This window comes from Contarinia nasturtii, unplaced genomic scaffold (assembly GCF_009176525.2).
Source record: "Contarinia nasturtii isolate CC-2019 unplaced genomic scaffold, AAFC_CNas_1.1 Cnas_scaffold_1037, whole genome shotgun sequence".
In the NCBI taxonomy this organism is placed as follows: Eukaryota; Metazoa; Arthropoda; class Insecta; order Diptera; family Cecidomyiidae; genus Contarinia; species Contarinia nasturtii.
Genome location: NW_022198383.1, coordinates 133,826 through 150,240, shown reverse-complemented (window position 1 = coordinate 150,240; position 16,415 = coordinate 133,826). Strand labels below are relative to the sequence as shown.

Sequence of the window (16,415 nt, the reverse complement as noted above, 5' to 3'; positions counted from 1 at the left end):
AAAACAACTGTCAAGCATTGCGTAAATTATTGTCTTCTTTTTTCCAGCTGACAATCAGCTTTTGGGGGTGCCACATGGACATTTTACGTATTCACATTTAAATAAGACAAACAACGGTGAATAGTTAAAAAAAAGGGGAATTACAACCAAAAATTTACTTTCAATTCGTGAATTTTTCTTTTATTTGCCTTTTTTACGTTTTGAAAATGTAATTGAAGTTGTTCTATTTGATTTTTGTGTATAATGAATGCATAGCATTGCATATGATTCATTGGAATAATTTACTACGAAGCGACTGACATTTGAAACGTCAAAAATATGCCGATGACAAACATATGATCCAAAAATAACTCACCTCATGTGTTAAAATATGTCATTCGCAAACAGATCGTGAAAAGGTATATTTTGGTGCAGCATCAATTTTTTTTTCTGGTCGATATTTTCGAATTTTGCTTATTTATTCAACTTTATTTGGGAATTCATCTCTTAAAAAGGCAACTCAAAACACAATGTTGGTGAGTGACAATCAAAAAGTGTAATTTTTCTTTAAATTTAATGGAATTTCCAGTCAAATTCACTGCATCAAAACGATGGGTGTTTTTAATATTTCCATATATAGTAATGACTCATGCATGACGAGTTTGACGTTGAACAAGAGTGTTTCCCAACTAAATAAATGTTTGTTTTTTAAATTGTTTCTAATTTCGAATCGAATGAATTTCAGGATCCAAATGAAGACACTGAATGGAACGATATTTTGCGTTCAAAAGGCATTTTACCACCAAAAGAGCCTGAAATCACCGAAGAGTCATTGGTGAATATGGTCGAGCAAGCCATTGAAAGCAAAATGAACAGTGAGTATCGTAAAATCCGTTTAATTCATTTGTATTCATTTTTAATGTGTTTTAAAAATATTTTTAGACTCAAAGCAAATGGATGATATGGATTTGGATGAGCTCGATGAATTGGAAGACTCTGAAGATGAAGCAATTTTGTTGGAATACCGTAATAAGCGAATTGCTGAAATGAAGGCTTTGGCCGAAAAGAGTAAATTTGGCACGGTTCGTGAGATCTCCGGCCAAGATTATGTGGACGAAGTGAATAAGGCGGGCGATGGCATTCATGTTGTTTTGCACTTGTACAAGCAGGGCATTCCATTGTGCGCATTAATCAATCAATACATGAACAATTTGGCAATGCGGTACCCACAAACCAAATTCATCAAGTCGATTGCCACAACTTGTATACCGAACTTCCCGGAGAAAAATTTACCAAGTATTTTCATTTACTTTGAAGGCAACATAACGAAACAGATCATCGGGCCAGTTGAATTACGTGGGGAAAAATTAACCGCCGATGAATTCGAATACTTGCTTGGTCAGTACGATGCAATCAAAACGGACATCACAGAAGATCCACGACAAACAGTTAAAGATAAATTGTTTGAAGACTTGGCAAATACCAACGATTGGTAGTCAGTTTTGGCACGTATTCTCATCAAAATATCATTGCGCATCAACTCACATTTGAAATTTGTATTCGATCAAAATTGTATTTGTCTTTATTTAACACCATTTTTTCTTAATTTCATAAATAAAAATGAAATGTGTCAAGCACTTTTTGCTTGCGGCGAGTGAATTAGTTTGCATTTTGATTTTCTGATTAAGATAACAATTTTAACGCTTGAAATACATTCTGTATATCAGCGCACCAACTATATCATGGATTTAATGATTTTACAGCTTATTTATAGCTATTTCATAAGAATGCTCTTTTATTGCATTGAAATCAGCAGATAAACGTCGCGACTGATTATTTTTTTTAGTTTAGCGAATGAGAATACACTTCATGTCTTATCTGCGATATTATTTGCTATAAAAGGGTATGTATACATTGTTGTTACAATCAGAAGTATTTTTTATTCATTTTGGATATTAATTTGCGCGAGAATAGATCGGATTGCGTCGCAATGGGTGAAGAGTGTAAAGTTTTTGAATTATTTCCGTGGATCACTTCGAGTTTCGTTCAAAATCTCATCGAAAAATCGGAACAAAGTAAACATGCAATTTTAAAATCGTTCACTGCGAAGAAATGTTTTAATGACGGTGAAAATTTTTCAAGTTACATGATTGGCTTGAAAGCAATATTCGAGAGTGAACTTCATGGTGAAAAGTCATGTGATTTCTTATTGAAAATTGCCATCCAAACTGAAGATTATGCAAAAATCTGCGCAGAATCTCTCCTTTATGAAAGAGAAATTGAAGCATACACCAAAGTTTTGCCAGCGGTTGAAAAGTTGTTGGAATCAGTTGGAGAATTTGGTCAAATTGCACCGCGGTATTTATATCGGCGTTGTTGAGAATGAAAATGAAACCTCCATATTGAAAGGAGATTTTTCAATTCATTTTCAGCGACATTTTTATTTTTCGAAATTACACTGTGATAATAATTCCAACTATTTTTGAATTTGTGTTAAAACCCATCCAGGTGTTATACTGCAGACATCGAGCGAAAAATGATTGCATTTGAAGACTTGAGAAATCAACAATTCAAAGGTGTAAACAGCGTTGATGGATTGAATATGGATCATATGAAATTGGCATTGTTAACTTTGGCCAAATGGCATGCGGGAACAGCTTCCCTACTCATTGAAGTACGTTCGATTCCTGCACGTTACAAAATACGTCAATGAATTTTTATTCTTCTTTTAGAACATTGAACTATTTGAATGGTACACAAAACGAAATGTATATAAAAACTCTCCAAGTATCCAGAGCTTCTTTCGAAACATCGCTCAAACTGTATCAAACGAAATAAAACATTGGCCCGGCTATGAGAATATTTCGGAAAAATTGGGAAATATTCCACAAGAGGCTTTTGATAATATACACAAATCATATGAACCTCAGGATGATGGCTTCAATGTTATCACTCACGGGGATATGTTTATGAATAACTTACTTTACCGCCACGATCAAAATGGAAAACCGATTGACATTCGATTTGTATGGCTCGATAAAGAATATTACATTCATTCACACTTTGAATAATAACTATCAATTTTTACTTTGTTTTTAATAGGTCGACTTTGCAATCGGAAAGCATGTGAGTCCATCGATTGATTTGGTTTGTTTGTTGTACGGTTCTTCGGATTCATCAATTAAGCAGGATGATCGCGAACATCTCATTCAATATTACCATTCAGAGCTGGTGAAATATTTGAAACTCTTAAAATTTTCCAAAATCCCCACGCTATTCGACATTCAATCGGCATGTTTTCGAATAGATTTTTACAATGCACTTATTATTTTATTTATCGTTGGATTACGACACATTAATAAATTTCACGATGGCGGCTTTATAGATGTCTTAAATAATAATAATAATGATAACAGCTCAGGTCTTTACACAAATCCAGCCTGTATTGGACAACTAAAAAATCTTCTAGATATATTTGATAGGAGAGGATATTTTGATTTCTAAATATTTACACTGTAAACGAATATTCTTCAAAATAAAGAGAATGGAACACACATTTATTGAAACAAATGGTTAAGAATCTAAATTCATATTAGCATAAGGAATATAAATAAATACCTTTTCTAAATTGAAACACAATCTTTGTAATAAAGCAATATTTCAAAATAAATGAGAAAAAAAACTTCCATCCCATTGGAAAAACATTCGAAAGAATCAATACCTATTCCAATTTGAATATCAAAATCCTACCAATATGAACGGTGTGTTGAATTGACATTAAACGCATCCATTTGTCATTTGTTCTGTCTTTGTGTATCAGCTGTCATTTGTTGAGCGTGTCGGAGAATAGTTATCAAGTTGATGTTCAAAGGATTATTGTTAGCATCGAATGCATTGTAAACTTTAAGAATAATATTATTTAATTGTTTAAAAAATAAAATTGTAAAAATCTGTGAACATGGCAACATTCCATTGGCAAGATAATTTAAGTTCAACCGCATTTACACCACGTGATTTTCAAGTCGAATTGCTGGCAGCTGCCAGTGAACGAAATATCATTATTTGTTTGGGTCATAATTCGTCAAAGGAGTTTATTGCATTGAAATTAATTTTAGAAAAAGCTCATGAACTTCGTGGCCACCACAATGGAATAAAAAAAGTCACATTAGTTTTAACATCGACTTCATCCGGTGGTGAATCCATATACAATCTAATTTACCATTTGACTGATTTAAAAGTGCTCAATGTAAACACAATATTGAAAGAGCAGTTAAATTGGAAAGAGTATTTACGTGATTTTCAAGTCATCATATTGGACATTCCAAAGTGTTTAGATGCTGTACGCAATGGCGCCATAAATATCATCCAGAATATTAATTTAATTGTAATTGAAGACTGCCACAAAAACTATAACAATGTGCAACTGCTATTATTGTTGGAATATGTTCGAAATGATAAGAAAATGCCAAAAATTCTGGGTTTGGCTGGTCCATTGCATAGTGCCGGCTGTTCAACCGATCAGCTTCCATTTCATTTAGAAGTATTAGAGAAAACCATTCAATGTAAAGCCGAAACTGCCAGTGATATCGTAACTGTTTTAAGGTGAGTGCGATGTTTGAAATGTTTTTTTCCCGGAATGATGTAATTAATTTTCATTTTCCAGATACTGTACAAAGCCAACAGAACTATTAATTCAATGTTTGCCTCCGCAAAATATGTCCAACTGTGATGTATCTGCAACCTTACGTGATATTATACTAACCAAAAAGCAATTTTTGCTCGAGCATCGTTACGATCCATTGGAAATTTACAGCGACGAATTTGAAGACGAACTCAAACACATTCCGGATCCGAAAAAAGAGCCCATCGAATGTCTTGATCAGTTTTTGGATGTGTTGAATGAATTTGGACCATGGTGCGCGGATCGTGCGGCTATCTACTTAATTGCCAAAATTGAAAAATTGAAAATTAAAACACCGTATGAACGACATTATCTGTTGCTTTGTTTGGTATCAACGACATTGATTCAAATTCGTGCATTTTGTGAAACGATTTTTGAACGCATTCCAAGTACCAAAGAGTGTCTGGAAACATATTCCAGTCCGAAGTCTTTGCGTCTATTGGAAATACTTCGACAGTTTAAATCGGAAAAACCGCCAGAAGAACAAAATGGTGTGAAAGCCAAAGTAAATGCAATAAATACAGAAAAAAACACGACAAAAGTGAATTCGGTTGAAAATGAGTTAATAAAAACCTCCGGTGAAACTGCCAATGACGAAATTAAAAATGGCATCGGACAAAGTTCGGAGAGCAAAAATGAAAAGATTGCTGTCGAGGAATCTAGTACTCAGCCAATCACTACAAGAACGTATGTGCCACATAGACGACCAAGAGGAAGCAATTTTGTACGGTTGCGACGAATAATCAACTATCAATATGATCCAAATGCTCTCTGTGGCTTATTACTCTGTAATTCTATGTTCACCGCAAAAATTCTATTTAGTTTCATCAGTGAAATATCAAGAAACGATCCAGACCTCGAATATCTTTCAGTGCAATATACCGGCGATCGTGTGGCCGATCCAATTACAGAAACAAAACAATTCGAGAATGAGCATCGCAGGCAAGAAGAGGTACTCAAACGATTTCGAATGCATACGTGCAATCTGTTGATTGGCACATCAGTTTTAGAAGAAGGAATTGAACTGCCCAGATGTAATTTGGTGATCAGATGGAACTTACCGACAACGTATCGAAGTTATGTTCAATGTAAAGGAAGAGCTCGTGCTCAAAAGGCATTCCACATAATTATGGTGTCGACCAGCACAATATCACATCAGAATAATTGTAATGAATTTGTTTCAAGTAAAAATCATAGGGCACTTTGTATGCCGAACGATGACGAATTGAAACCAGCCAAATGTTACGATACTGGCGAACTAAGAAGGGCACTTGATGAAAACATGGACGAAACTAAAGACGATGAAGTCGACACCAAATCAGTTTCAAAGTGTTTCGATGCAATGCAGAATGAGACTGAAAATTTTGTAAAATTACTAGCTCAATATAGGCAAATCGAACAAATTCTTTTGAAAAATTGTAGCAATCGAGAGCCATCGCTAAAAGAACTCGCCGATGCCGATTTATATACAAACTTAATTAAACCATACAAACCGATTCAAGGTGATGACACACCATTTGTAAATTTGGCTAATGCCGTCGTTCTAGTCAATAAATACTGTGCAAAACTACCATCGGATACATTTACAAAGCTAACACCATTGTGGCGTTGTTGCAAAACTTATCGCGGAAATAGAGAATATTACCAGTATACTGTGAGGCTACCAATTAATTCGCCAGTTAAACAAGATATTTACGTAAGTGTTTTTTTTGTCTTCATGTGCAGACGAATGATTTTTCAACAAAATGTGAACATTTTTATAGGGTCTTCCAATGCCAAGCAAAGTACTTGCGAGACGAATGGCGGCATTAATTTGTTGTAGGATCTTACATCAATCTGGTGAATTTGATGATTTCTTACAACCAATTGGTAAGGAAGGCTTTCGAGCATCCGAACCGGAATGGAATAATTTTGACCTTGAAAAGGAAGATGCAGACATCGTTAGTGAAAATCTTGATCCGCGACCCGGTACTACACGTCGACGTCAATATTACTACAAACGGGTAAGCACACCTCGATTCTAATACAATATTAATAAAAATGTCTCTATCCGAGAATCTATCAACTGTTAGTAATTGTGTGTCCATCATTTTTAATGTATGTTTAGATTGCATCTGCCCTATCAAATTGTCGGCCAGTCGTCGGCGTTGAATGCAAGTTGTACTTCATCAAAATGGTTCTTGAGTGTCCGATCCCAGAGGAGCAAAATACGCGTGGCCGTCAGATATATGCGCCTGAAGATGCAGTTCAAGGATTTGGCCTGTTAACTTTAAAGCACATACCGAAGTTAGGTTCGTTCTCAATATTCACAAGATCGGGTGAGGTGCGCGTATCCCTCGAATTGGCCACCAATAACGTGATCATCGACGAGTACAAACTCACAAAAATCAACGTATTTTTAAAGTATTTATTCGCAAACGTTCTTCGCTTGCAAAAATACTTGATGTTTTTCGATGCAAATGCGACGGAAAATAGTTTTTTCATCGTGCCAACGATACGAGATGCGAATAATACGGTGGGTGTTGATTGGTCATTTTTGGAATTGATTGCGAATAAAAGTGATCAAATGCCAAGAGAAGTGCCAGAATTGAGCCGAAAGTCGCAAAAATTTGATCGTGAAAAATTTTGCGATGCTGTCGTTATGCCATGGTATCGAAACCAAGACCAACCACAATACTTTTATGTGGCCGAAATTTGTGATTATTTATCGCCGGAGAGTTCATTCCCCGGAGACAGCTATGACACTTTTAAAGAATACTATTTTCGAAAGTACGATATTGTCATACAAAATTGTGCACAACCATTACTTGATGTGGATCATACGAGTGCACGATTGAATTTCCTTACGCCACGTTATGTGAATCGAAAAGGTGTTGCGCTACCAACCAGTTCCGAGGAAACGAAACGAGCAAAACGAGAAAATCTTGAACAAAAACAAATTTTGGTGCCCGAATTATGTACAATACATCCGTTTCCGGCGTCATTGTGGCGAATTGCGGTGTGCTTGCCATGTGTTTTGTATCGTATTAATGCGCTGTTACTTGCCGACGAGATTCGTATTGAAGTGGCCGAAGATATAAGTTTGGGAAAAAGTTGCATAGTGGACGAAGAGTTCGATTGGCCAGTGTTGGATTTTGGCTGGAAATTAGTTGACGTCCTAAGAAGAGCCAGGGATAATTCAAAAACCAAAGAAATGAAAAAGACCATTGATGGAATGAAAAATAGATCTGAATCACTGTGTGAAGGTAAAACAGAAGATAAAGCGGAAATATTGGATACAAAGAAAGACATAGACATTGATCTATTGAAAGACGTCGAGAAAAAGTTGGAGGTAAAAGACCAAATGACAGCTGAATGCACAGAATATTTCATTTAATTTTCAAAATATTTATTACACAGGATGAATGCGTGATGGAAATTGGCACATGGTCAAATGCAATGGCGGAAAATATCGACATAAACTCCAGCGGAGACGAATGGAATGATATGCTACCGCCAAATATTAGCATATGTTCGAGAAATAAACGTAAGTGTGACAGCTTTTAAATATTTTGCAAGAATTGAATTCGATTTTTCGTTAAAATTTAGTGAATACTCGGTATGGTTCGCCAACGTCATGGGAGCTCCCCAAATCAAAGCAAACCATAAAAACAATTGGATCAGAGTCAGATCTATCTTACTCCGACCAGTCGGATGATGAGTTCTTTTATCAAAGTGACGACAGCGATACTGACGACGACAACGAAGGCCTGAACATTGAATTCAAGTCAGACAATTTGGCCGAAGCAATCGAGACGGAAGAAGATATTTTAAGACGGCAACGAAAAATTGAGATCATCAATGGCATCAATGCAAATGAGAAATCATATCAAAGTACAAAGAACATTGGCAGCGGCTATGATTGTTCAATAAATACAAATGACTTACAAATTCGAGCGTCAATGAAATGGCATCAAAGCGAATTTCGGCAATCAGTTGGTGAATTTGAGGAGAAAATTCGAGCATCCGGTACATTGATAAAATACAATGAACAAATTGTCATATTGAGAGATCCACCAAGTTCTTTGGTAAAAGACGACAGCGCGAACGATTTTAAGCGTTTGGAATTTCTATTTTCGTTCATTGAACCATCCGTTTTAAAAAAGTTTATCGAAGATAGCTGTGACATAGATGAGACTGGTGCCATCCGACTGTCCATAGATGACGTTTACAATTTGCACAAAATTTATTTCGATCGGTATCCGATTGAACGATACAAAGTCGAAGGAGTTGGAAGTGTATTTGATGCATTTTATGATCAAAATTCAATTCAAATCGAAGGTGATGGCACAATCACGTATAACTTGCATCGAGACGAATTTGTCAAAGACCGAACAATAACTCGGGCTAAGATTACTGAGGCCACTGAAATATGCAATGTACCCGATATAGAAGCTGTTGATGGAGAAGAGAGTTTTAGTTTCGATAGGCAACCAAATCTTAATGAAAACCATGGACCCAGTCCCAGTATTATCCTACAAGCGCTTACAATGTCAAATGCAAACGATGGCATCAATTTGGAACGCTTGGAAACTATCGGAGATTCATTTTTAAAATATGCCATCACCACATATTTGTATTGTACGTACGAAAATGTGCATGAAGGTAAACTGAGCCATTTGAGATCGAGACAAGTATCAAATTTGAATTTGTATCGCTTGGGAAGACGTAAAATGCTGGGCGAACGAATGATTGCCACTAAATTTGAACCACACGACAATTGGTTACCACCATGCTATTATGTACCAAAGGATCTGGAAAAGGCACTTATCGAAGCTAAAATACCAGCTTGTTATTGGGAGGATGCAAGGCTTTTGGATGTTAAGGAATTGAGCGTGGATGAAATATGCCAAGTGCTTAAGAAACGAATATTTGGCAACTCGGAAGGTTCGGACAATGAAAACGACAAAGACTGTAAGAACATTTTTTTGATCAAACAATTCTTCAATTTGATTTTAACTTTTAAATAAATATTTACAGGCCAAACCATAACCGACAATGAAAGTGGTTCGTATGATGATGCAAGCGACTCCGAATCTGATGAAAACAGCTTTGCAATAAATCGCGATGAATTTCCGTGTTTTATACCATATAATTTGGTGACCCAACATAGTATACCCGATAAATCAATAGCCGACTGTGTCGAAGCATTAATTGGTGCCAATTTAATTGAATGTGGTCCACGTGGGGCGCTGCTCTTCATGGCATGGTTGGGTATTCGTGTATTACCTTCGAAAGAAGTGATATTTGATGACAAAAATACAAATAGTATTCCTGGAAGTACAAAACCATTCGAACGTGACGGAGTCAAATATCAGACAGTGTACGGATATTGGGCAGCTCCAAAATCACCTTTATTACACTTTTCACCAAATCCGTATGAGTCGCTTGATTTACTGCTTGACGGTTATTCAGACTTTGAGGCACATCTTGGATACTTTTTCAAGGATCGATCGTATCTGCTGCAAGCCATGACACATGCGTCATATTCACAAAATCGATTGACCGATTGTTATCAGCGGCTTGAATTTTTGGGTGATGCAGTTCTTGATTATTTAATCACTCGACATTTATATGAAGATCCAAGACAACATTCGCCGGGTGCTCTGACAGACCTTCGTTCGGCTCTTGTCAATAACACAATTTTCGCATCGCTGGCAGTCCGTCATGGATTTCATAAATATTTTAAGCATTTATCGCCCGGTCTCAACGATGTCATTGATCGCTTTGTTCGTATTCAAGTCGAGAACGATCACAGCATAAGTGAAGAGGTGACTTTCATACTGTGTACTAATCAATGATTGTAGACCTTAATATGTGTTTACCTATCATTTTAGTTTTATCTAATATCGGAAGAAGAGTGTGATGAAGCCGAAGATGTGGAAGTGCCAAAGGCTTTGGGTGACATATTTGAATCAGTGGCTGGTGCCATATTTTTAGATTCAAATATGTCATTGGACATGGTGTGGAAGGTAAAATTAATTTTTTCATTTGTTAACAAAGGCTGTGCAAATATAGTGGTGTGTATATTTTTGTTTTTTGTTCAGATTTACAGTAATATGATGCAGCCAGAAATAGATCAATTCAGCAACTCAGTTCCAAAGTCTCCCATACGTGAACTTCTGGAGCTTGAACCGGAAACTGCCAAATTTGGGTAAAATAATTGAATTTATTTTTAAAAACTTTTGGGTTCAGTCAATGATTTCATTCAATCATTTCTCAAATGCAGAAAACCCGAGAAACTGGCAGACGGACGACGAGTGAGGGTTACGGTAGATGTATTTGGCAAAGGGACTTATCGCGGAATCGGACGAAACTATCGTATTGCCAAATGTACCGCTGCCAAATGTGCCTTACGGCAACTTAAAAAGCAGGGCTTGATCAATAAAAAGAAATAAACGAAAAAAAATACTTGAACATTTGTATATAACATTAATAATTTTTGCATTTCTTAAAAACCATTTTTTATTTTAATAAATTTTGATTCAAACAATTCTATTCAAGTATATATTATATATGTCACGTACATGTGTATTGTTCTGCTTCTGAATAGACACACAAAGAAAAATTGTAAATGTAATTAAATGGCATTTGGTTTAATTTGAGGCTTGACGTCGTCAAGTTGATGAGGAAAATTTATTGGCTCATTTTTATATGGTTGCAAAACAATTTTTTTCGTATTAAAAATATTGTTTAAAAAACTTTTCATAAATAAAAATTTATAAAAATCATATCCTCAAAACTGAAACAATTGATGAATTTCATGTCAAACGCTCTTTAAACTTATTGAAAAAAGACAATTTTTTCAAGGTTAGTAAACAATATCTCATGAAGTTTTATCTTGACGTGAATCTTTAATTAAACAATATTCGAATGATTGTGCAAAAGCGACGGTTCAATTACCCAAGCACTCAAATTGCTCTGTTCGCCTGGGGTATTTGCACTGTGCGTCAGTTACGAAAACACGAAACAGAATACGGAGCGAGACACGAAGAAAGTAATGTATTTGCATATACGCTTCGTGCCTCGCGTCTTATGTTTTATTCCACTTTCTCATCTTTTTGTTATGTAGCGTAGCAGCCTTTGCCATGCAAACAGCTGAAAAGGGGGAATTACAAATAAGACGCAAGGAATGACATACACTACTTTCTTCGTGTCTCGCTCCCTATTCTGCTTTGTGTTTTCGTAACTGACGCACGGTGCGAATGCCCCAGGTTAACAGTGCAAATTGAGTGCTTTGGTAGCGATATTTTATTGTTCGACTTCTTTGTTGTTTCTTCTTGGTGAGTTCGAGAAGAAAAGCGAATTTCGTCATAAAAATCGATTTTAACATTTTTGGAAACAAATAACGTAATTTTTAAAATTCCACGCATTTTTATTACGACAAAAACAACCTGTTCACAATATAAAAAATAGAACGATTGCAAAGTGAGGGAGATAAAGATGTATAAAACCCCAATAATATTTGCGCTGACATGGACAATTGTAATTTTTTGTTTTGCAATTTTAACCTGACGATATAATTACCGTAATTACTGTGTTTTAGATTGCCTTTGACATGGCTCTTGCGGACATTGATATGAAGAGTTATGATGAAATCATTGGAGCCAATGAATATGACAAAGAGTGAGTTTCAATATGTTTCTATTTATTCAAATGATATAAGTTCGTAATCTATCCGTTTTTTTTAGATCTTTTGGGAGATTTCATAAAATGTGAGTTTGAATTTCAAATGTTTAAATATCAATGTCTTTAAATAATAATGACTGTGAATGCTTGTTACAAAAGGTTGAAAAAATATTGTTTCGAAAATGGAACAACAAAAGCCATATTTGAAAAAACCAAATTCAATAAGAAGTCAATGAAGTACATAAGCTATACAAGTAACGAATTCAAAAACAAGTGTGGTGTGCTTTACGATTTGAAGTAAGAGCATTCTTTTCGATGAACTTTTCAAAATAAAAGTATAAAATGTACTAAATATGTTATCTAGAAAGGCAAATCAGTCTGTAACTAGTATGACGGATCCAGAGTTGGCTTTCAGAACATTATTTGAAGCGGTAAAATCAATATATGACACATATGAAAGAAGGTAATGATTTTATTGGTTTCTATGTGGATTTTGAGTGTATCAATATTTTATAAAATGCACAGATTAGTCGGAGAGGATAATAGTCGTGCGAAAACCATGTTGAAAGAACAATTCGAAGAGGATCCAATAAAATTCCTGCTCAGTTTGACAAAACGAAGATTGGGATTGTGAGTATAAAACTTACTATGAATTGACGCAGAAATATTAATATCTTTTAAATTAAATAGAGAGGAAGACATCGGTACTATTCAGGATATGTATGACATGATTTAAGTACTTAAGTTACTATGGCGATTATATTATTTGCTTTTTTTTGAAGTTTTGAAAATGTTTCACGAGAAGAAGCAGCTTTACGCACATACATACTAGAGAAGGATGATGATGATGATAAGGTGGACTGCTTCAGTTGCCTTCGGATATTACGATACATTTGTTGATCAATCGACTTTAAAAATTCTGATATTTAAATATACAAATATAAACGATATTCGATAAGTACCCCGATCTATAACTCGAATAATCAATTTGTGGCATATTTTATCAATAAAAAGAATTAATTTATTTATAAATATACATTTGAAAGATGTACCATTTTTTGACAATTTAAAGCTTACAGCAGTTTATTCAGAATCAATAACTAGAATGTAGTTTATTAAGAATCAATGATATCACATGATGCGGAGATAATAACTTTTCTGACAAAGGATGTTGCCAATAAAAAAAATAGTCTTTGCCTTCAAAATTGACATCGATTCCCACTAAAAGTGGCCTGATACATGCGATACATAATTCTAAGAATTTCATTAAATTGATGCACCTACGTCATATACAAAATGGAAATAAAAATACCAATTTGTGGCTAAAAAAGTATGACGGAAAAACGTGGATAACAATCGAACTATAGTAGGCAAAAAAAAATCCCCATAAAGATTACATTATAAGCCAAATGAATATGAATTTAATTGTACCAAATCTTTCATGCGTCATATTTCATCAGATGCTGATGACGATAGTATTACAGGAATGTACGTCTGTAAATAAGTTTGTTTACTTAAAAGAAACTCAACAAATCGATTGAAATAAAGAGTCCCAATGAGAAAGTAATTAGTAATTTTATTATTTTTTTAAATTAATAAGAAAAGTTTTTGCACCTTAAATTTTAAAATTGTGTATAGAATCTCTTATTTTTCTCTTTTATAGAAGACATTCTCTCATTTTACGCTCATTTTCATAAAAATTCGTTGAATTTTAAATACAAGTATATTAATTATCTTGTCAATATTATCTCCAAGAACAATAATCAAGCGCATGATGAATGAGCCAAAAATGTTTAAATTAAATTGTATATGGTGAGAGAAAAGACTTTTTCTCAGTCTTTAAAACGTGTTTACGTTTTTCAAACTGATTCGATTTTTGAACGTGAAAATGATGAACAGTATTGTGATACTTTTGATGATAATTTCAACAATCGTAATTTCCAATAATCGTGTTTATTTCGGAACTCTTCAAAAAAGTATATAATTGTATAATTTCAGTTTGCCTGTGACCAATTTGCGAACAAAGAGAAGAAAAATTACGACGATATAATCGGAGCAAATACATACAATAAAGAGTTGGTATTAATTCATTTAGTATTTTACTGATATAATCGTGGTTCTGTACATTTTGATATTCTTTTTTCAGATCCTTCGACAGATTTTATAAAATGTAAGTTAAGGTTTCATATTATTAATACTCTATGTCCAAATCCATTTTCAAATTTAATCGTTTCATTTAAGGCTGAAACACTATTGTTTCCAAAATCAAACAACTAAGGCCATATTTGAAAAAAATAGGCTAAATCTCCCATCGATAAAAAATATTGGGCTTACTTCGAACGAATTCAAGGATCTATGTGCGGCTATATACGATACAAAGTGAGAAACACAATGTTTAAAAATGAATGCGTTTCGCGGCATACACTGTATGATTTCGCATGAAAATCGAGGATATTGACACTAAACGTGCGAGAGTATGTTTAGTGCAATGCAATCGAGTGCTGAATTTACATGCTAGTTGGCTAAGGCTTGGTTTCATTCTTTCATTTCGAATATTTTTTTTTTAAATGTTATTTAGAAAGGCCAACCAACGTGGCACAGGTGAAAGTGATGCAGAAATAGCTTTCAAAACTTTGGTCGAGTCTCTTAGAGCACTTTTTGTAACATATAACGGAAGGTATACTTTTAAGTTTAATTATTACATCGTGATAGATTATAATCATTCAAATTGCATAATAAACATTTTTCTCTAAATATAAAGACTGTCTGGAGAAGAGAATTATCGTGCGAAACAAGCGTTGAAAACTGAATTCATGAAAGATCCCATTCACTTCTTATGCTACTTGACTACACGAAGAATGGATATGTGAGTTTGAATAAATTCAACTAGATAACCAGAATTATTTTCAAAATTATTAATTTACAGAGAGGACGATATCAAGACAGTTCGAGAAATGTAAGTCACGGCAGAATATTGCAATAGTACATCAATTCATTATCATTTTTCATTCATAGATTTGAAAATGTATCGCGCGAAGAAGCAGCTCTGCGTGTTTACTTGCTTGAACCAGACGATTCTGTTGGCTGTTCAGATGTTTTAAACGTCTTCCTACCATTTATGAATGGACAATAAAGTGGCTATGATTAAATATTGTATTGACATGTAAAAAAGCGATCGTCACTTAAAAATACAGCTATAAATAAACTAAAAATTCTTTTTTTTTCCAAAATCCTAACATTTGTTTACATATATCCATTGACATGATCTATGTCTCATGTCATTTTCAAAATTCTATCTTCATTAAACTTGAATATGACTTTAGCATTGGAAAATGTCTAAAAATACTTCTACAAATTGCTATTGCTTGTGAAAATAGTTCTTTTTAAATAAGTGCCACTTATTAACTGGTTTTGTGAACATTTTTTTAAATGAAAACGGTAACTATATCAAATGAGAGAAGCGATGAATAAAAATGCAAAAACAATTTTAAAAAAATCCTTAAATATCCTACATAGAGTTTAATCTTATTAATTTGAAAAAAAAAAATCGATTTAAAAACCGTCGTACGTCGTAATTAAAATTGAAGTGAGGATGAGAAATAGAAAAATAATTTAATATTTGGGATGACAAAGATAATATTGATTTTTTGAATTGAGCCGAACAAAAGGTGTGTTAAAATGCAAAAAATTTGACGGAAAGGGCGGGATCGATCATTCACCTCAAATGCCCATGCAATGGTATTATCTCCAAGCAAATTAAATAATTTTTCCATTTCAACTAAGCATAGCTTAGCTCATGTAAAACTTCCGTGGAAAATTACCGATCAAAGTTTTTCTATAATGTCCCAAATACTTGTCAAAAGCAAATATTGTATTGATCCCACAGAGTTTGTAAGTATCAAACCCCATACTATGAAGAAAAAACACATTCTCCTATTCAAAGTCCAACATTTATTTTATAAAGAAAATTCGTGGCAACTGTTTTCGTATACTTGTGTCAAGATGTAATTATTATCAACCGAATACTTTTTGCTAAACACGTCACCTTTTTGATATCTTTTTTTGTTTGTAGAAAATAAAAAAAAAA

General features: G+C 34.2%; 5 protein-coding genes across 5 annotated transcripts; all 5 read left to right on the top strand.

The window, feature by feature from the left end:
- Positions 1-377: 377 nt before the first annotated feature.
- Positions 378-1,638, top strand: LOC116343960 (viral IAP-associated factor homolog). The gene is made up of 3 exons (XM_031772297.1): positions 378-515; positions 725-854; positions 922-1,638. Exons 1-3 carry the CDS (start codon positions 510-512, stop codon positions 1,473-1,475), a joined length of 690 nt encoding a protein of 229 aa, XP_031628157.1. The 5' UTR covers positions 378-509; the 3' UTR covers positions 1,476-1,638.
- Positions 1,639-1,921: 283 nt separating this feature from the next.
- LOC116344183 lies at positions 1,922-3,549 on the top strand. The gene is made up of 4 exons (XM_031772618.1): positions 1,922-2,337; positions 2,488-2,653; positions 2,712-3,005; positions 3,082-3,549. The coding sequence occupies exons 1-4, from the start codon at positions 1,970-1,972 to the stop codon at positions 3,481-3,483; spliced, it is 1,230 nt and encodes a 409-aa protein (XP_031628478.1). The 5' UTR covers positions 1,922-1,969; the 3' UTR covers positions 3,484-3,549.
- Positions 3,550-3,844: 295 nt separating this feature from the next.
- LOC116343891 (endoribonuclease Dcr-1) lies at positions 3,845-11,371 on the top strand. Its single transcript, XM_031772196.1, has 10 exons — positions 3,845-4,581; positions 4,643-6,356; positions 6,424-6,663; positions 6,768-7,991; positions 8,060-8,186; positions 8,249-9,613; positions 9,680-10,470; positions 10,537-10,671; positions 10,747-10,853; positions 10,929-11,371. The coding sequence occupies exons 1-10, from the start codon at positions 3,938-3,940 to the stop codon at positions 11,095-11,097; spliced, it is 6,516 nt and encodes a 2,171-aa protein (XP_031628056.1). The 5' UTR covers positions 3,845-3,937; the 3' UTR covers positions 11,098-11,371.
- Positions 11,372-12,035: 664 nt separating this feature from the next.
- On the top strand, positions 12,036-13,364 carry LOC116344381. The gene is made up of 8 exons (XM_031772884.1): positions 12,036-12,184; positions 12,246-12,325; positions 12,391-12,414; positions 12,488-12,625; positions 12,693-12,791; positions 12,854-12,958; positions 13,019-13,048; positions 13,111-13,364. The coding sequence occupies exons 1-8, from the start codon at positions 12,143-12,145 to the stop codon at positions 13,226-13,228; spliced, it is 636 nt and encodes a 211-aa protein (XP_031628744.1). The 5' UTR covers positions 12,036-12,142; the 3' UTR covers positions 13,229-13,364.
- A 757-nt stretch (positions 13,365-14,121) lies between these two features.
- LOC116344370 lies at positions 14,122-15,540 on the top strand. Its single transcript, XM_031772873.1, has 8 exons — positions 14,122-14,261; positions 14,327-14,403; positions 14,475-14,498; positions 14,570-14,707; positions 14,907-15,005; positions 15,090-15,194; positions 15,255-15,284; positions 15,344-15,540. The coding sequence occupies exons 1-8, from the start codon at positions 14,217-14,219 to the stop codon at positions 15,459-15,461; spliced, it is 636 nt and encodes a 211-aa protein (XP_031628733.1). The 5' UTR covers positions 14,122-14,216; the 3' UTR covers positions 15,462-15,540.
- Positions 15,541-16,415: the final 875 nt, after the last annotated feature.